Here is a 20,697-nt window from a genome sequence, read left to right as displayed (position 1 = left end):
CATTTGGCTGTTTAATATCCATATACATCTTTCTTCCCATGGTTACCCTCTCTTTTTTGGGGGGGAGGAGGGGGTTGGGAGAGGGCGACAACAAGTTCCAGACTAACCTAATGCACGTATTCATTATATGACCAAAATGTATCATCCTCTTCCCCAAAAGGGTGATGACCTAAGTCTAGTTAGTTAACACATCCAACTCCAGTTCAAGATAATGTCCATTTTTCAATACTTCTTTTACATGATCTTGTATCAATATTATGCAACCTCTGGGCTCAATTGTATAGTTAACCTCTATAAATTAATGGAGTTAAGAGAGAGGAAAGAAGGGAAATTAAATTAATTAAAGCATATATAAGTATATCTACATATGACATAGAAATAAAGAAAATATGGATAGGCACTATATCCCTTTTATTTTTGTAGCTGTCTCAAGGCCAGAACTAGCATTTGAGACTTTCTTTCTTCATGTTCTCATTCTTCAGGTAGCAGCACAAATGTTCAAGGTCCTTAAGCTGGTATTGCAATCCAAACCTTCACCTTAAGGAATCAGAACTCATGCTGGTCCTTTCTTCACACAGTTGCATTCATCTTCTGTTAACTTTTATCTTATGGAAAATTTCTAACATATACAAAAGTAGAGAGTAATATAATGAGCTGCATACCCATCGCCCAGCTTAACAACTATCCTATTTAATAAAAGGCTAATTTGTAAATAGGCCAAACAGTGAAACAACTGGTCGCACACTGGCCACTAGGGGGCAGACGCTCAACACAGGAGCTGCCCCCTGGTGATTAGTGTGCTCCCACAGGGCGAGCTCACAGCTGGCAAGCACAGCAGTGGTGGGAGCTTCTCTCGCCTCCGCTGCAGTGCTAAGGATGTCTGACTGCAGGGAACGGGTCTAAGCCAGCAGTTGGATATCCCCTGAGGGCTTCTGGACTGCAAGAGGGCACAGGCCAGGCTTGAGCCCCCCCCCCCCCCCAAGTAGATGAATTTTGTGCACCAGGCCTCTAGTCAATTATAACTAATTATTTCATCTCCACCCACACACTCTGAGAACTGTTTTGAAACAAATCGAGTCATATAATTTTATTCATAATTATTTATATCTCTAGAAGATAAAGACTTATGTCCCTGCATTATCTTGTGTTTCTTAACACCCAGTTTTTTTTTTTTTAATTAAGATTCAGTAAAGTGACTCGTATACTGTATTGAGCACTCACTCAGAGCATATACTGTATCTTTTAGGACTACACTTTACCCTCACAAGGTGTATTGTAGCTGATACCATAACTGAGTCATCACCTGACCATGCTTCTATGGGTGATGGGTTATATAAGAGTGGTGAATCCCATGGGCATCACAGTTGCATTTTTTGCCATAGAGTAAGTTCCTTGATCAGAAATAATATTGTGTGGGTATGCTGGAAGTATGTGAGGAATTCAACAATCTAAGAATGATAGTGCTGATAAAATGATATTGGGAAGAGCAAATCCAAAACTAGAATAAGTATCTCTTTCAGTAAGGAAAAATCACGTCCCCTCCATGAACAGGTCCAGTGTAACTGGCTGATCCCTCCAGGCTACAGTACTGAAATAGGAAGCCTCTCATTTTAAGAGTTTTAGTAGGGAGCAGGCTCCATATCACATTAGGGAACCCTAAAACTAGAGATGTCTGAACATACTCTTTCCCTGGACAGCTAGGACACAGTCATGTGACCTAGATTTGGCCATTCATATCATCCTTCCTAAGACTACTATTTGTTAATGTAGTATCAGTTCAAACTCACATAAGTCAGTTATCTCTAAATTTTGGTTGCTGTTTTGTAGATACCATCCTGATGTCCACAAATATAGTGTGGAGACTGTACAGTGGTATCCTCATGACACTGGCATGTTCACATCCAGCTCATTTGATAAAACTCTGAAAGTATGGGATACAAACACATTACAAGTAAGTAAATTAAAATCTTTCCAAATGGATCTGTAGGATGATGAGGAATTTAATTCTAAACCTTTTTGGTGTGATTATTTGCTAAGATGTCATGTAATAGATGTGAAAGCACTATAATGGTTAAGGAAAGTTAGGTTACCTGAGGTCATATCTTGGTGACTAGACATATAACATTGGGCAGGTATCTGAACCTATTTGTGTTGCATTTTCTCATCTGTTAATGTGGACAATGATTGTTACTTATAGAATGGTTATTAAGTTTAAATAGGTCAATGTTGTAAAGAAACTGGATCAGCACCTAACATAGTAAGTGGTTAAAACCATTAGCTATTATCTTTATTATTTAAAACTACTGTGGTCTTGTGGTATAAAGAAGGAAATTGGACTTATCTCTTATTGACCTAAAAACGTAAAGGAAAAGAAAGCTGTTAATATTATAGTTTAGTAAATGTCCAATAATAGTTTTTATGATATTTGGTCAAATTTATATTTCTAGTGTTAATCTTTTCCCTGAGCTCTAGTCCAAATTTCTATACCTCTCTATAGAACCTCTGCTCAAATTTAACATGTTACATGCTGATCACTTCTCACATCCATTTAGTCCTCAAGTCTTAGCAATCTTTCTTCTAATTCTCATATTTCTCTTTCCCTTACCATCACTGTATATCTAAACTACTACTAAAAACTGCTAAATGGTTTCCCTGCATTTTTCTTTCCACATTTTCTATGGTAAGTTCTACCCCAGAATTAATCTTATTATAAAACAGTCATCCGGTCTTCACCCAAACCCACTACTGTCGCCCATTGTTTAAATTCAGCCTGACATTCTAAATTTTCCGTAACCTCACCCCACTCCCTCAAACTTAGCTTCTACTTCTTTTTCCATAAATGATTTGCTGCCACTAAATTGATCTTCTTTTGCCTTCTGATCATATCTTGACTGTGTTGTACTCTCTGTCTCAAGTCCTTTTCCCTAGGCAACTTTTTACTTCTCTTGTCTTACAACTGGAAATTTATACCCTAAGACCAACATCTTCCCATTTTTCCCACTTCCTAACCCCTAGTAAACACTATTTTATTCTGTTTCTATTGGTTTGGTTTTCTTAGGTTTCACATATAAAAGAAATCAACTGGTATTTCTTTTACTCTGACTTATTTCACTTAGCATAACGCCCTCAAGGTCCATCCATCTTGTCACACATGTCAGATTTTCCTTCTTTCTTGTGGCTGAATAGTATTTCTATATGTCTATTAAATAAAGCTGTAATGCACATGGGGTGCATATGTCTTTTCAAATTAGTGTTTTTGCTTTCTTCAGATGAATATCCAGGAGTAGAATTGCCAGATCATATGGTTGACCTATTATTAACTTTTTGAGAAACTTCCATACTGTTCCATAATGGCTGCACTAAAAGTGTACAACAAGGGTTCTCTTTTCTCCACATCCTTGCCAACATTGTTACTTCTTATTTTTGATAATAGTTTATCTAAAAGGTATGAGGTGACACCTCATTGTGGTCTTGGTTTGCATTTCCCTGTTGCTTAGGCATTTACACATGAAAAGATGTTCAACATCCCTAAGCAGCAGGGATCTAGCGGAAACCTGGACATGTGCCCTGGCCTTGAATCTAACTGGCGACCTCTCAGTTCATGGGTCAACGCTCAACCACTGAGCAACACTGACTAGGCTGACATGTATAGTTTTAAAGGAGGAGCAGTTCTAGGTGATGAGAGTGTCCTGAGTATGGTAGCCATGCTTGCATGGAACTGAGAAGCAGAGTGCTGGCTAGATCATCTGTGTAGATGCTGACGTCCCCAGGATGGAAGAGAGAAAGATGACGAGCCAGGCTGTCTTTAATCTTAATCTCTGGGATTTGTGAGAGAAAAGCTTTTTCTCACATAAGGGGGAAAAAAGTGTTACAAATAACAGGATTTAAAAGTATCAGGTTTTTTAGGGTATTAACATTCTTATATTTAAGTCAAATAAATTATTAAGTCAGTTTAAAAACTCCTAGCAATGTGAAAGTAAGTAAATAAGGAATTTGTTGCTTTTCTGACTGTAATTAGAATACACTTTTAAAATGTTTTTTTATTATCAGGCTGCAGATATTTTTAATTTTGAAGAAACAGTTTATAGTCATCATATGTCTCCAGTTGCCACTCAGCACTGCTTGGTAGCAGGTTTGTACATTTGCTCATTTGTTTTGTAACATTTTGAAAACTTTCTCTCTTTTCATTTCTAGTTAGTTTTGACATAGACATTTTAACTCAAATGGAGATTACAATTCTTTAAAACACACACACACACACACACACACACACACAAAAAGACAGGTGTATGTTACTGGTTATATTCAGCTTAACAGATATTGTGCAGGTCAGGCACTGCTAGTGGGTAGGATTCAAAGATTAATCAAGAGGACACCTTTCTGTTCCCAAAGAATTTCTTTTAAAACACCAAGTTTTAAAGATTTTACATGAGCAAAATTTGGCAACTTTTCCAATTCAACACAATAAAATAAGGAAATTATTTCCTTTTCTCTAAAATTGTATGATTCAAATTAAACATTCATTTTTATGGAAGTACCTGCAACAACAATTTCCATGTATGTGGAAGAAAAAAATGTTTTTCTGTTATCAGGGGTCAGTTCCCTGTGATTTAATTATTCTCTGGCACTACACGAATCTCTGGACATCAGTTAGCTGCTCCGTCTAAAGAGAAGAGTTGGGCATTAATTTGTGTTTGAGGTCCACTCAATCTGAGTCCAGAGTTTCTGGAATCTATTAACTAGCGTTTGGAAATATTTCATTATCACAGAAAAACTGAGCTTGTAAAATAATTTGAGGTGATAAAATAATATAGAATTATATACCACATGGTACCAATACATATTTCCTGGATTTGCTATTGTACTATAGTTACCTGAAATATAACCATTGGAGGAACCTGATTGAAGGGTACACAAGGGCCTCTCTGTACTATCTTTGCAACTTCTTGTGAACGAAAACAATTATTTCTATATTAAATGTTAAATAATAATGCAATAATAAAATTGTCTTAGTACTAAAATATAACTACCATTAAAATAAGTTTTCTAATTATAGACATTAAAATTATTTGAAATATATTTTAATATACATTTTCATATTTCTGTATGGGTGTAGTGAAAATGTCATTAATTCATAATAGTAGTTTCTTATTTCTTTTTGATGATGATTTATAATAAAATTATCTTAAACCATTTCCGTTTTTGTTTTACAGTTGGTACTAGAGCGCCCAAAGTACAACTTTGTGACTTAAAGTCTGGATCCTGTTGCCACATTCTACAGGGTATTTTTTATTTGTAACAACTACTACTCTGAGTAAACCATTCAATAAAAAGAAACATTACTAACAATGTATGCTTTGTAAGTGACATGACTGATGTGTTTTGTGCTAGTTGTTAAAAGTCAACAGGAAAATAAAGATCCTTCTGTGCATTATTCTTATAAAACTGAACTATTGAAGAGACATTTATATGAACAATGGCCATAGGGGAACTCAAAGTTTATGGAAGGTCTAACTCAAAACCTTGTGCTATTTCTACCTGTGGAAAAGTAAACTACTTGTGAAACTTACATGAGTACATTTGTCTCATGAACATAGTCTAATATTGTTCTGGCTGAGTAAAGATTCTTAAAATTTAGGTGCTTTTTTAATTCCTCAATAAAAATATGTTAGAAAAAGATATTGACATAATACTGTGGTACAGGTATATGAAATTATTTTTGCTACTTTTAAAAATCAGCATTATATAATTTAATTTTAAACAATGAAAATATGGGGTGTAATTCAGAAATATACATCTTTATTCATCTCTGAGAAACACATAAATATGTAAGAAAAACTTGGTGAAATAGATAACATTTGTTTTATATTATTAGTTTCTTTTTAATATAAGCTAAGTAGATTAAAATAACTGATTTGAATAGTTCAGTTAGGTAAAGATGCATTAAAATGCTGAAATCACTTATCTTATGAACTTACCACTTTTGCTTTCTGGATAAAACTTTTATACAAATGTCTTTTTATAATCATGAATTAAAAGTTACTTTCCTGTCTTATATCTTCCTAAAAAGTTAGAAAATATTTTTATTGTTTAGAATGTTTATCTTTGGTTATTTTAGTGGCTTTTCCTATAGAGATAAGTAAATGAGCTTGAGCTGTATCACAAATGATAGATTGAGTTGTTAGGCCAAGACCTGTATTTAAAAAGAAAGACTCACTTGCTCTGCCTATTTTTCCAAAGTAAAATCAGGCCTTTTATATTAAAACTAGTAGCCCTGTGCAGTAGCTTTCTGCTGTGTGCCTCAGCTGGCCGCCCCGCCCTCCTGTAGCTCTCTGCCACAGGTAGCTCACTGCCCTGCCCTCCTGTAGCCCTCTGCTGGCTGTTATGCGTCATGCCGTACGACCATTTGCAAGTTACCTCTTTATTATATAGAATACCATATGTAAGAAATGCCCCTTAGACTTCCCATTAATACAGGATGTCCCCCCATAAATATCTATACACTATAACAGCTTATAGCTCAATTTTGAAAATGAAATATATTTTAATGCCGCCTTCATAATTACTCAAAGTGTATGTATACATATTTTGGAGCACCCTATACTTAAACAATTATTTAAAAAGTGAAAAAATGATTATATCAATTTACCTTTAATACTTAGTCTTCACTTTCTTCAGAACCAAAATTAATTGCACTATATCTTTTGAGTTTTAAATACTTTGTAAGACTTTTCATACAGTTTGTATTTGCAGGTCACAGACAAGAAATTTTGGCAGTTTCCTGGTCACCACGTTATGATTATATCTTGGCAACTGCAAGGTAAATTGTAAATTATTTGGTTTTGAAGTTAATAATAAAAAGCATTTCTAGAAGACTATGTAAGATGTGTGTTTAGTTATTAGGTCCTTAAAAATAAAATTATTTAGTTACAGATTTTAATTCGTATCACCGAAAGAATTTTTCTTTGCAAAAAAGCTCTAATCTTGTCTAACCATTTTGAAGGTGCTCACCTTTTAAAATAAGAGAAAATAAGAGAATCAGTGTAACAGTGCAAATCTAGTACTGCTGGAAAAATATAAAAACAACTGTGTTGTGTCATTTTTGCATATAAAAGTATTAGCACTGTTGATTTAAAAATAGCATTTTTATTCATTTTTTTAATGCAGATTTATTTTCACTCTGATTCAACACATCCATCCATTCATTGATTCAATTTACTAATATTTAAAGACTGCCTACCATGTGCCAAGCATTCTGTAAGGGATATAGAGTTAACTAAGGTATATTCCCCTCAAGAAGCTAACAGACAAATCAGCAATTATATTACAGCCTGAAAAATGCTTTCATAAAGTTAAGTCTCTGAGAGGTGTAATATGGGAAATGATAGCAGAAGCACTTAACTCGAGTGGACCAAAGCATTTGGGGGGGGGTTGTTTGTTGGAGGGAATAGTCTAATGTATTTAAATGGTGAGAGAAAGTACCAGTAGAGGGGAATTGGTGAAGATAAGAAATGGAGGGAAAGTTGTTACATCAAGACCTTAAACAGATATTTAAGGGGGCTGTATCAAGGGTCCAGGTAGAAGGAGGACACTTAATTTGACACATGAAGGGCACTGTGAGACTAAATGGAAGGAGGAATACAGTTAAATACGTGAGTTTGAAGAGAGCTCAAAAAAGCGAGCATAGTGGCCTCTATTTTTTTTAGTGGAATAGAACTTCATGTCATCCATTGAAAATACCAGAATGGGGATGCAATTTTAAGATTTAGATTAACAATTTTAACAATTGGGCTAGCGGTCTGGTACGGGCCACATAAGAATGCAGGGTGGGCAGTGTTGTGTGCTTAGTTGAATGTTTAGACAACAGATCTACTAAGCCACAGAAATCAAAGTATTAAATGACACAGACTTAACAATTGTGTGAAAAAATGTGAAAGTCATGTGTATAAGGAAGGAAATAAAATCACAGAAAAGCTTATTGGAGTGAATCAAAGACATAATGATATAGAAAAAGTATGTGTATCAGAGTAAGAAAATCAAAAAATTGAAGGTATAGGAAATAGTAGTCAAAGATTTTGATATAGACATTTTAATAAATGTTTGCAGAAGAATTATTACAAAAGCTATTCATATAATTTTTATAAAAATATGTGCCTGGATTTTTATAAAGCTGCTAGCCCTCCCTCTCTGTCACAGATTAGTCCCAAAAGACTATTCGTTACTGGTTTGCAGAATGTGATGTTGAAATTTACAATTTCTGAAGTTGAATTCTTAAGAAGGTGACTAAAGAGGTGTGAAGGTGAGGAGCTAGGTGCTTTTTGTGGATACATGCTAGCTTTTCCTCAAATAATTGGGAGGCTAATAGGTGATCAGTTCTCAGAGTGCCCTCGGAATTTGAATCAGTACTAGAATGGATTTAGTAATCCATATCAGATATCTCTAAAGCTAATCTGTTTTTTTGAAGAGACTTAAATCCTCACACTCTCTCATTGCAAATGTTTTCTCCAGCTGGAAAGAAATAAAACCAACTTGAGAATGGAAACCTAGGTTTTTGCTGACTTCTGATTGGCTAGGTTTGATAGTGATCTGTGAAATGAGTCACAGATTTATAAAATGCAATGCAGTGGTCTTTCTAATTAAAATGGCCTGGATAAACCCAATGGAATATTGTTGAATCTTTGTGAGGACTGAAAGTAGGTGTTGAACTGATTTTATATATATACAATATATATATTTTAATCCTCACTGGAGGATATTTTTTCCATTCTAGAGATAGTGGAAGGGAGGGAAGACGGGGAGAGGAAGAGAAAGAAATATTGATGTGAGATGAGGTGAACATATCGATTGGTTGCCTCCTCCACGCCCCTTCTTGGAATGGGGAACTTGCAACCAAGGTACATGCCCTTGACCAGGAATGGAACCCAAGACCCTTTTGCCTGGGGTAATAAATATTTTCTTTAGGGGTAGTTTAAAAGCTGAAATTAATGAGAAAAAAATAAATAAATAAAAACTGAAATTAATAAACCATGGTTTTGCCTTTCTTTTCCTTGAAATAAAATGAAAAATAAATATCTAATTTCTAGAAGACATTAAATTTAGTTATTGTATATTGGGCAAAGATTGATTTGAGTATAGGAAACCAAATAAAAATATTTTGCTCTTCCTATTAATTTTGTTCTTATTTTTATCATATAAAATTAAAAACTCAGCCCTAGCTGCTTTGGCTCAGTGGATAGAGTGTCAGCCTGCAGACTGAAGAGTCCTGGGTTCAATTCTGTTCAAGGGCACTTGCCTGGGTTGCGAGCACAATCCCCGTTTAGGGGGGCTGCAGGAGGCAGCTGATCAATGATTCTCATCATTGATGTTTCTCTCCCTCTCCCTTCCTCTCAGAAATCAATAAAAATATATTTAAAATTAATTAATTAATTAAATTAAAAGCCCACCAAATCCATGCTAAATGAATTCTTAAGCAAAGTGAAATTAGTTAACTGCTTGATTATGTAGATAACATTTTGAATAATAAACAATAGTAAGGCTGTAGTGACAAACTTCCTTAAGCAACAAACTCTAAGCCTACCTACTCCTTGAGAAAGATGTTCCTGTTATTAAAAAAATAAAATAAAAACTACGTAATAAAAAAATGAAAAGTAGCAGAATTCTATCCTTGTGATCTAAAAAAAACATATTTTTTCTCTTATTTTTTTATTTCTTTGTGATCCTGTTGACTATTGAATGTTTGTTTATAAGACAAAAGTACAATAACCAAAATGTAGAAATACGCCATAATACTGAAAATATAACTGAAGAGTACAGTCACTATTCTAGTTATTTATGTCACTGTAACATTTATCTCTTCTCAGTGCTGACAGTAGAGTAAAATTATGGGATGTGAGGAAAGCATCAGGATGTTTGATTACTCTTGATCAGCATAATGGGGAAAAGTCACAAGCTGCTGAATCAGGTAATGGGGAATGCACTAAATATGAAATATGATAATGATAGCATTCTTATATTGAAAATTTTGAATAAAACCAATACTAAATATATATTGACAAATGGCAAATTTTGTGACTTTTTAAAAGGCATTCATATTAAGTCAATTTCTTAATTAAAATAAATTATTCTTGTCTTTCTTCAAAATACAAGTTAATATGGCATTTCTTCTGTCCCTGAATTTTCAAGTGTAGAAACTTTTCTGGATTAATGTTACCTTTTTTTTCTTTCTAATTATACTAACTAATACAAATTCAGTGCCACTTGGGAAGTTTTAATTAAATTAAAGAAGTAATAACAGTTAGTGGCCATTATGTCAGAACAAAATTTGCAAGTTGTGTTAAATGTGTCAGCTGTCATCCAGGTGATAAAGTACCTCAATTGCATTTTTACAATAGAATTTCATTTTTGTGTAGGTTAAAATTCTGATTCAGAATTAATTCTGGATCAGAAATAATTAGGATGAACTATATAAAATCTTAATTGTTTTAATAATCTTTTTACTTAATCAGCTATTGAGAATTATGCTTTCTCAAAGTTGTTTATTTTGAAAGTAATAGGAATTTTGATTGTGAGACTAGAACATTATCTTCTGATAACGTTTTTAAAATATGAAATACTACTATTAATGATTTTTAATACTCCTTGGGATGATTTTTAGACTAAAAATGGAAATAATATATAAGAATTTTGAAATGTGTTTAAATTTTTTGTGTTAAATTATGTATTTGAGTTTTATAATACAGCTTAAATACTTTATGGGTTTTTTTTAAATTAATTTTAGAGAGGAAAGAGGAGAGAGAGAAAGAAACATCTATGATGAGAGAGAATCATTGATCAGCTGCCTCCTTCAGGACCCCTACTAGGGATTGAGCCTATAACCTGGGCACATGCCCCAACCATGACCTTCTGGTTCATAGGTTAACACTCAACCATGAAGCCACAGCAGCTAGGCACACAGCTTACTCTTTGAAGACAAATATATTCAGCAAGATTTATTTTTCCTTTGACTTTTTAGTTTTCCTCAGTTTAATGGTTCTAATTTATATAGATTATCATATCCAAATAATCAAAAGGTTGATGAATGTTAAATATAATCAACTTATATATTTTAACTAATTCAGATAGTTGTCCTTTAATGTGTTTAAATAAATAGATCATCAGGCATTAAATATGTACTGAATGCAAGAACAGATAAACTGGGTTGTATTTTTCATTGCAGCAAACACTGCTCATAATGGGAAAGTTAATGGCTTATGTTTTACAAGCGATGGGCTTCACCTGCTGACTATTGGTACTGATAATCGAATGAGGCTCTGGAATAGTTCCAACGGAGAAAACACACTAGTAAGAAATTTTAAGAACCTTTTGAATATAAATTAAGATTTTTATATTAAAAACCTTTTTAATATAAATTAAAGAAATGGATGTGTCATACACCATTTGACTTTTTTTTCGTATAGATTTAACTGTTTCTTGTCTAACTCTATTTCTTAACTCTGAATCAGCTTTTTTTCCTTTATTGTTTAATGTATTACATACTAGATAAGTCTCCTTTTCACTTCATTGGCCTCTCCCCGGCTGCCCCCAACCCCCAGCACATACCCTCACCCCCACACCTGCAGTCCCCCCCGCCCCCATTGTTTATGCTCATATGCATGCATACAAGTCCTTTGGTTGATCTCTTACCCCCTCACCCATTGCCTTCCCTCATAGGTTGGACAGTTTGTTTGATGTCTCTATGACTCTGGTCCAATTTGTTTTCATCAGTTATGTTGTTCATTATATTCCACAAATGAGTGAGATCATGTGATATTTTTCTTTCTCTGACTGGCTTATTTTGCTTAGCATAATGCTCTCCAATTCCATCCATGCTGTTGCAAATGGTAAGAATTCCTTCTTTTTTATATCAGGGTAGTATTCCATTGTGTAGATTTACCACAGTTTTCTAATCCATTCATTTGCTGATGTGCACTTAGGCTCTTTCCAAATCTTAGCTATTGTAAATTGTAGTGCTATGAACATAGGGGTGCATATATCCTTTCTATTTATCCATTAATATTGTTCTTTAGATAAAATCACAGGGTATTTGTCTTTCTCTGACTTATTTCTCTTAGCATAATATCCTCTGGGTCCATCTATGCTGTGGCAAATCACATAGGGATCTTGTTAAAATAAAGGATAGGGCCGAGAATTATGAATTTCTATTTTCTGCATAATTTTCATAATTATCATTTTTAATTTCCATGTAAACTACAGAATTAATGTAATATTACTAGAAATTTACATATAATTTCAGTTATTTTGCTATTTGAATTAATGAATTGAATTCCTCTTGACATAGAGCTTTCTGCTGTTAAATTATTTTCCTAAGATAAATTCCTAGTAATTACTAGGTCAAAGAATAAGAATATCATTGTTGTTTAATGGGTATAGAGTTTCAGTTTTTTAAGATGAGCCGAAACCGGTTTGGCTCAGTGGATAGAGCGTCAGCCTGCAGACTGAAGGGTCCTGGGTTCAATTCCGGTCAAGGTCATGTACCATGGGAAATAACCTTTTATTTTAAAACATTTTAAATTATGGTAAAATTAAGGGCCTCCATGTTTATTTCCCTTATACCCATATTGAGTATTTTATGGTTTCTTAAAATGTTTGCTAAATTGTTGAGAATTTTTCTTCTTTTTTTTAATCCTCACACAAGGATATTTTTTTCACATTGATTTTTAGAGAGAGTGGAAGGGAGAGGGAGAGACAGAGAGAAACACCAACATGAGAGAGACAAATCTATTGGTTGCCTCCCGCATGCTCCTGACCAGGGTTGGGAGCCTACAACCAAGGTACATGCCCTTGACCAGAATCAAACCCAGGAACCTTCAGTCCACAAGCTGATGCTCTATCCACTGAGCAAAACCAGCTAGGGTGAGAATTATTCTTTAAGGATGCCTTAATTGCTTTTTTATTTCTATCAAGGTTGAAATATGAACTTTTTTTTGTGTGTGGAATTTTTTACTATTTGTATTTCCTCCTTTGAAATGTATATTTATGTCATTGGCACTTATTTATATTAGGGCATTGGTCATTTCCTTTAGATATATAAGAACCCTTTTATAATATAGTCTAATATTTCAGTAAATACTTCTAGTCTTTATCTTTTTAATTCAGATTTAAGAAGTAACTTCTTGATTTTTATATCCCGCAGGTGAATTACGGAAAAGTTTATAATGACAGTAGAAAAGGATTGAAATTCACTGTCTCCTGTGGCTGCAGTTCAGAATTTGTTTTTGTACCATATGGTAGCACCATTGCTGTTTATACAATTTACTCAGGAGAACAGATAACTATGCTTAAGGGACATTATAAAAGTGTTGACTGCTGTGTATTTCAGTCTAATTTCCAGGTAAGAATGATACCAATGGGAATTTAAAATATTTAGGTAGGTAGTTTGCCAGGCTAGTTGTGTGTGTGTGTGTGTGTGTGTGTGTGTGTGTGTGTGTGTATCAGAATAAGTTATAACTTATGAGTAATTATATTTTTAATTCACATTTGAGTTTGGGTTCATTAATAAAGGCTAATATAGAATATATTTTTAGATGGTATAGGATGTATATATGAATCAATATATAATACTCAACAGCTTCATTGAGATAAAGTTTTGTTTTTTTTGCATATGGGCTCCATTAGAAAACTTTGGGCAAATTAAAATAAATTCTTGCAAACAATCTTTTTGGAAAAATAGAATATATGTGTCTAATCTCAAAATACAGTTTGTGTATCTTGATTTAAGTACATATGAGCTATGTAAAATTTTGTTTATTCCTTACTAGAGGCCCGGTGCACAAAATTCATGCAGGGTGGGGGGCGGTGCTGGGGTTCCCCTCTGCCCAGCCTGCATCCTCTCCAATCTGGGATCCCTCTTACAATCCAGGACTGCTGGCTCCCAACTGCTCACCTGCCTGCCTTCCTGATTGCCCCTAACTGTTTCTGCTGCCAGCCTAATCACCCCCTAACCACTCCCATGCCAGCCTGATTGATGTCTAACTGCTCCCCTGCCAGCCTGTTTACCCCCAACTTCCCTCCTCTGCTGGCCTGGTCACCCCCAACTGCTCTCTCCTACAGGCTTAATCGCCCCCAGCTTCTCTCTCTTGCAGGCCTGTTCCCTCCCAACTGCCTTCCCTGCTGGCCATCTTGTGGTGGCCATCTTGTGTCCAGATGGGGGCAGGATCTTTGACCACATGGGGGCAGCTATCTTGATCTTGTGTGTTGGAGTGTTAGTCAATCTGCATATTACTCTTTTATTAGATAGAATAGAGGATGGTGCATGGGTGAGGGCCAGCTGGTTTGCCCTGAAGGGTGTCCCGGATCAGGGTGGGGGTTCCCTTGGGGCATGGGGCAGCCTAGGCGAGGGGCCTCTGGTGGTTTACAGGCCACCATGCCCCCTGGCGACCCAAGCGGAGGCCCTGGTATCTGGGATATATTTATCTTCTATAATTGAAACTTTGTAGCCTGGAGTGGAGGCCTAGGCCGGCCAGGGCAGGTGGAAAGCTTGGCAGGGGATTAGTGAGGGACAACCAAACGACTGAACAGCAGGCTGTGTGGGCAACCAGGCCAGTGGGGGAGGGGAGGGGGGTTGGTGGCGATCAGGCTGACAGGCAGAGGCAGTTAGGGGTGATAAGGTTGGAAGGGGGGCAGTTAGGGACAACTAGGTTAGTGAGGGGCAATCAGGCTGACAGGCAGAGGCGGTTAGGGGTGATCAGGCTGGCCGGGGGAGGGGCAGTTAGGGGCGAATCAGGCAGGCAGGTGAGCGGTTAGGAGCCAGCGGTCCAGTACTGTGAGAGGGATGTTTGACTGCCAGTTTAGGCCCTATCCCAGCAGTCAGACATCCCCTGAGGGGTCCTGGATTAGAGAGGGTGCGGGCTGGGCTGAGGAGATCCTCTCCCCCACCCCATGCATGAATTTTGTGCACCAGGCCTATAATTGGTGGAATTTTTAGGATTCTCTACAGTATCATGTCATCTGCAAATATTGACAGTTTTACTTCTTTTCTAATTTGGATGTCTTTTATTTTTTTTTCTTCTCATGTAATTGCTTGACTAAGACTTCCAGTACTATATTGAATATAAGTGATGAAAGTGTTTCAAATTAGTACCAGCTTTAAGTTAATTAACTCTCATTCACATATTTGCTTTCTGTGTTATAGGAACTATACAGTGGTAGCAGAGACTGCAATATACTTGCTTGGATACCATCCTTAAATGAACCAGTGCCTGATGATGATGAGGTAAATATTGTTTGTACAAATTTTTATAGTGACTTCTAAATCATAAAGAAAAGTGTTTTTTTAAATAAAATGTATTTTTTTTAAAAAGACAATGACAAATCTTTAAGTGGCTGGTCAAACATTGTATGAATACCTCCAGATTTCATCACATGTCTAATTGGTTTATTATGGCCCTGATTAGTTTTAGTGCACAGCAGCTTTAAGTGACTGAATATTCTTCTGTAGAAAGCTTAATGTGGTGAAGTAATTTGATCCAGCCATTTATTTTGCATTATTATTTAATTACTGTGTCCTGCTGTTTGGGAATCGCTATATACACTAAATCCAAGTTAAAACAGTATAGATCCTGTTAGGAAGTATAACAATTATTTACTAAATAAAAGTTAATCTATTATGATATATGTTTGGAAAAAGAACATTAGAAGAAAATTGAAATGCTTAATTTATAAAGCTAACATGTGATTATGATTATTTATTTCCTTATTATGTAGTCATAATTTGAACTCCTCATCTAGAAAAAATTTTGTATATGAAAAATTAACCTGAATGAAGATAAAATCAAATAGAGTTACACAAGTTAGCTTTATTTTTGTTTTAGAGCTATAAATCCTTATCTTTCAAAATATACTGTTTTAGTTTAAGATAGCAATAATTCTCATCCTATATAATAGTCCTATACAATAAAAGAGGAATATGCTAATTATCCGTTAAGCCCTGAGGCCTATGACCAAAGCCATAAAGAACTGATCCTGGATCTGCAGGAGGGTGGGACATCGAACTACAAGTGGGCAGCAGAAAGCTACAGGACAGGGCAGCAAGCAAGCTATGTGTGGGCAGCAGGAACCTAGTGGGGCACAGATTTGTGCACAGGGCTACTAGTCTACCTTAATAAAAGAGAAAAATGCTAATTGACTATACCTTCGTTACACACCCAGCCAATCAGAGCAAGTATGCAAATTAACCCAACAAAGATGTTGGTTAATTTGCATATGCTGAGGAAGGGAGGAGTGAAGACTGAAGACAGCATAGAAGGAAGAGGCGGGGAAGGGAAAAGCAAGGCAGCTGCCAGAGGGAAAGCATGGGCTGGGCGGGAGGCGGCAGCCCATCCTGCAGTGGGCCCCTAGTATTAATATAAAATGGTCTCTGCTAAGATTATTTTCACAAAACTTTAGTTTGAAAGTTTTCTGTAAATGTAGGTACAACATGAATGTGATCATTTTACAGATACCCAGTGGAGAAGTTCATCTATACAGGACTCTGTTCCTGACATTTATATTTACTTTTTAACTCATATTTAAATGTTTTTCATCTCAACTATAAAAAACTCCTGCAGTTTCCTAGAGAGGCAACTACCTACAGTTCAGAACAAAACACACATACACACACTCAGTCTTTAGTTTTAGGAAATTAAGTAATAATAAAACTGGTAGGCAACTGGATTTGAATCCCAATTTTGCCCTTTATTAGTGTCTGGGACAAGTTTATATCTCTAAGTTTATATCATCAAAGAAAAGTTGTTTTTAGGATCCCTTTCAGATCCACTCTTAGGTGAGCTTTACTTCCCCATCAACCAAGATATAATCCATTATGGGTGTTTCTTCTGAAATCCTAGATAGTGGAGTAATTTAGTTCTGCATTAGAAACTGATAGGTATTGGGGAGTAGGAACAAATTTTATGGTCTTGAAACATAAATCCTGGTACTTAATTGACAGGCTGTTTTATTGTATCAGTATTCTGCCTTCTTTTCCCCCTCTTTCTAAAATAGTTGTGGTCAAAGCAAGCCTATATAGCTCTTAATCAATTTTTCCTTTCTGAGACCTATAGGTCAGTTACATTACAGTCAAAATTTGACCTCTCATCAAGAATATTACTTCTTTTTTAGTCACACAATATAGAACTTTTATTTATCATTTGTGTAAGTGTATAATTTATATTCTACTTATGGAAACTTTCCAATAATGACCATTAAGAAATTTAGGATTTATCAAGATGTATATGCGGTAGATGTTTGTTTCTGTCCTTCTTTCCCAGTTTTTGGACCTGGATTAGATCCCCTCTAAACTCATGCTTTCCTATTTTCGTGACTTTTGCAATTATCTGTCAATAGAACAGGCAGCCTGGTAAGGTAGAGATGTTCAAGCATAGAAAGGATGTCCACTAGGAGGAGATGTTGTAGAGAAAACTGTCGGTAGCTACACTTGGTCAGTGGGTCTCAAGCAATAATATGTGTATACATCCATACATATTTTTACTGCAGCTTTTAATTTAAGTATGATGCTTCATTTGTGATTTTTTAGCAATAAAATGTACTTCCTATAATACATTACAGTATAAGAAGTAATGTTAGTAGTATATTACTACTACAAACAGTAACATATATATACAACTACATTTCAATTTTCACTTTATTTTTGTTTCTTTGCTCAAAAATAATATACAGTAAAATATAATTTTACTTCTCTGTTGACTCTCCAAATGAAATTTAAATATTTAATAGGTTACATAATGGCCTTCCATAGTAGAATTTGGAGGCATGACCATTATATGGTTTATCCAGGGATGTTTTTGGTAAAGTTAAAGACTTCCAAAGATAGAGTAGGAAAGAGAAATATCACCTTGCCCTAAGGACAATGCATCTTTGAATAAACTCTCACTAGACAACTTAGTAGTTAAGTTATAAACCCGGTAAACATTTGGATGAAAGAATAAATGAATATAGTTCAGTACACTACTCTTGTAAATGCATAGACTGCTGCTAGAAATAAATGGTTAGCTGAAATTTGGAAATTGTTTGGTATCTGGACATTTGGGGTACAATTGAATTTTGTTGTACAACTAAGTGATGTTAGTCAACATTAGGTTTAGTAATACCCTGTTTCCCCGAAAATAAGACAGTGTCTTATATTAATTTTTTCTCCCAAAGTTGCGCTAGGTTTTATTTTCGGAGGATGTCTTATTTTCGGGGAAACACGGTAGTGGCAATAGCCAACATTAGATTAGTAATAGACTATAGGACAGCTATAAAGAATACCTAAATTAATATATTGTTTTACAACCATCCTGGCTGATACTGTGGGTATGTACTGGATGTCTACTTGTTCTATCATCATCATTGTTTGAACTATAAAATTATGTTATCCTAGGGATTACCTAGTGTATGTCTGAGAATATTGCTGTATGTTGCTGTATGTTGTAAAAGCAATACATGTAAGATAATTTGAGTAGTCTTGGTGGTAATTTGAAGTCTTATAGCAAATGTTAAAGCAGCAGAATGAGAAGTAAACCTGACTTATAATGCCCAGACACTCAAAAAAATGAGACCATCTTAAAGCCCTTTAGTCATTTGCCAGAGAATAAGAAGATAACCATTTAAAATGTTTCCCAAAAAAGTGAGTTGCTTTAAAATACCACAGATAATTAAAATTCCTCTAGTTGCTGATTACCTTTATTAGGTATAACTCTAAAGCCGTCAGAATACTATGATCTTTTATTGTTTTAAATAAACATCAGCAAATGCATGTTATCTTTCCAAGAAATCTCCCAGGGAAACCTAGTGCTAATGACAAACATGTTACCATTTCTGACACATTTTTGCATTGCTTTTGAACCCCTTTACCAACCATAAAAAATAAGCCTCACAACTTAATAACCCAAATTACTTTTTGAACCAAAAATTGTATTACTTAGGTTAATGAATACCTTATTCTTTATTTTCCGATATTTGCTTATTTATAAAAGTCAGGTCCATCCAAACCATAAAAAGTTGTCTAGTCAGACTGTAGACCTGGCTCCAATCTTAGCTATATGGATGGTAATTTGTCACTTTCTCCAGATAATTCCAAAGAGTTGCAGAAATATATTAAGCAATAGCATCATGGTAGGTGCATGTACACTCTCATGAGCTCACACATATGTATGTATGTGTTGTGAGGTAACTGCTTTGAGGGAAACATAGATAATTTGGATAAAGTCTGGTATGTCTATTTAAAATGAAATTACATTATCTTATATAGTATGTGGGGTGTTTCTCACATTACCCGTTTTATAATTAACAATTATATTGTTTCTTTCAGAATACCTAATTGTTTTTGTCTGGTATATTAATAACTATATTGTGAATCTAAAATCATGAGATAGATTAATCAAATATTTCTTTTCCCTCTCTTTTTAGACCTCAACCAGATCACATTTAAATCCAGCATTTGAAGATGCCTGGAGCAGCAGTGATGAGGAAGGATGAATGTCACCTTTGTACCTTTGTGTCTCTGTTAATGAAAAAATTTTAATGGGACTGTTACATTATTTTTTAAAATTGTTCAGTGATAAGCTAAATTAGCTCTGAATTTGGATGATTTTTCTCCTCATGTTTTAAAATGTGATTAAAATATGTCCTAGCTAGTGTGGCTCAATAGATAGAACGTCAGCCCTTGGACTGAAGAATCCTGGGTTTAATTCCAGTCAGGTGCATGTACCTTGGTTGCAGGCTTGATCCCCAGCCCTGGTCCAGGTGTGGGTAGGAAGCCACCAATTGATGTGTCTCTCTCACTTTGATATTTCTCTCTATGTGTCTCTGCCCCTACCTTCCACTCTCTCTAAAATTAAATGGAAAAAATATCCTCAGACGAGGATTAACAACAACCAAAAAATGTGGTTGGTATTTGCATGAAATCCTAAAACAGGCTTCTATGTAGTATATTTAATCAAAACATATTTCTTGATCCCAATTGCTGTGGCCTAGGGCGGACTGTTGCTATAGTATAAGGAGATAAGTCATGGCACCCTATGTGGGATCTTGAGTGGACTGTGTGAGCTATAAGATGCAGTCTCTGAGGATGAGCAAGTGGTTGTTAACAGCACTGACTTTCTACTGGCTACACCATCCATCTGTTCACATTCACTTTCATATCAAAAATAATAGTTGAAAAATTAGCATAAAAATGTTTTATTCTTATTCACGCATTTGGTTTTTGTAGTGATTTCAGTTAGTTGACCGTTGTCTTGCTTTATGTTACGTAAATATTTTTAATTCAGTTTTTCCCAGAATTCAAGAAGTGTACCACAGGAATTTTTTTAACTTGGGGAAAATCCCATGTTGCCTTTATTTTAACACAGCAGATGGCAGCTTGTACTCATATTTGAACTTCCTTTCTCTGAATCTTGTTAAGATGTGATCAAGTTCTACTTCATTCGTCAAGACAGAAAATTTCCTGACAGGGAGCCTGGCTTAAACATGAAATGTCATAAAATTTCTAGTTTACTGTCTTCTCTTTTTTGTGTCAACCCATAAGTTATTATCATAAAGCTAATCTTATATTTCCTTTCTTCCTGATTCTTATCAGCAAGAAATGTGTAAAAGAAATTTTTATGAGCTTGAATATCAAGTATACAGTTGTCAAATTTTTAAGTGTGTAAGTGCTAGACCTCA

At 35.1% G+C, this 20,697-nt stretch overlaps 1 protein-coding gene across 4 annotated transcripts in view; it reads left to right on the top strand.

The window, feature by feature from the left end:
* The window catches only part of ERCC8 (ERCC excision repair 8, CSA ubiquitin ligase complex subunit), a 33,143-nt gene extending 13,024 nt beyond the window's left edge, over window positions 1-20,119 (top strand). For 3 of the 4 annotated variants that reach the window (XM_084880616.1, XM_084880614.1, XM_084880617.1), the window contains 9 exons: window positions 1,828-1,951; window positions 4,051-4,132; window positions 5,214-5,282; window positions 6,754-6,820; window positions 9,861-9,961; window positions 11,216-11,340; window positions 13,193-13,390; window positions 15,191-15,271; window positions 19,444-20,119. In XM_084880616.1, coding sequence (XP_084736742.1) covers window positions 1,828-1,951; window positions 4,051-4,132; window positions 5,214-5,282; window positions 6,754-6,820; window positions 9,861-9,961; window positions 11,216-11,340; window positions 13,193-13,390; window positions 15,191-15,271; window positions 19,444-19,512 — 916 coding nt within the window. In that variant the 3' untranslated portion in view covers window positions 19,513-20,119. Of the gene's footprint in view, window positions 1-1,827; window positions 1,952-4,050; window positions 4,133-5,213; window positions 5,283-6,753; window positions 6,821-9,860; window positions 9,962-11,215; window positions 11,341-13,192; window positions 13,391-15,190; window positions 15,272-19,442 lie in introns of all 4 variants that reach the window. The other variant, XM_084880615.1, reaches the window with a different exon arrangement.
* Window positions 20,120-20,697: the final 578 nt, after the last annotated feature.

This window comes from Pipistrellus hanaki (genome assembly GCF_964339955.1).
Source record: "Pipistrellus hanaki genome assembly, chromosome: 4".
NCBI classification, from domain to species: domain Eukaryota; kingdom Metazoa; phylum Chordata; class Mammalia; order Chiroptera; family Vespertilionidae; genus Pipistrellus; species Pipistrellus hanaki.
The sequence above is the reverse complement of the archived record's forward strand: the minus strand, read 5'-3'. Positions and strand labels throughout refer to the sequence as shown.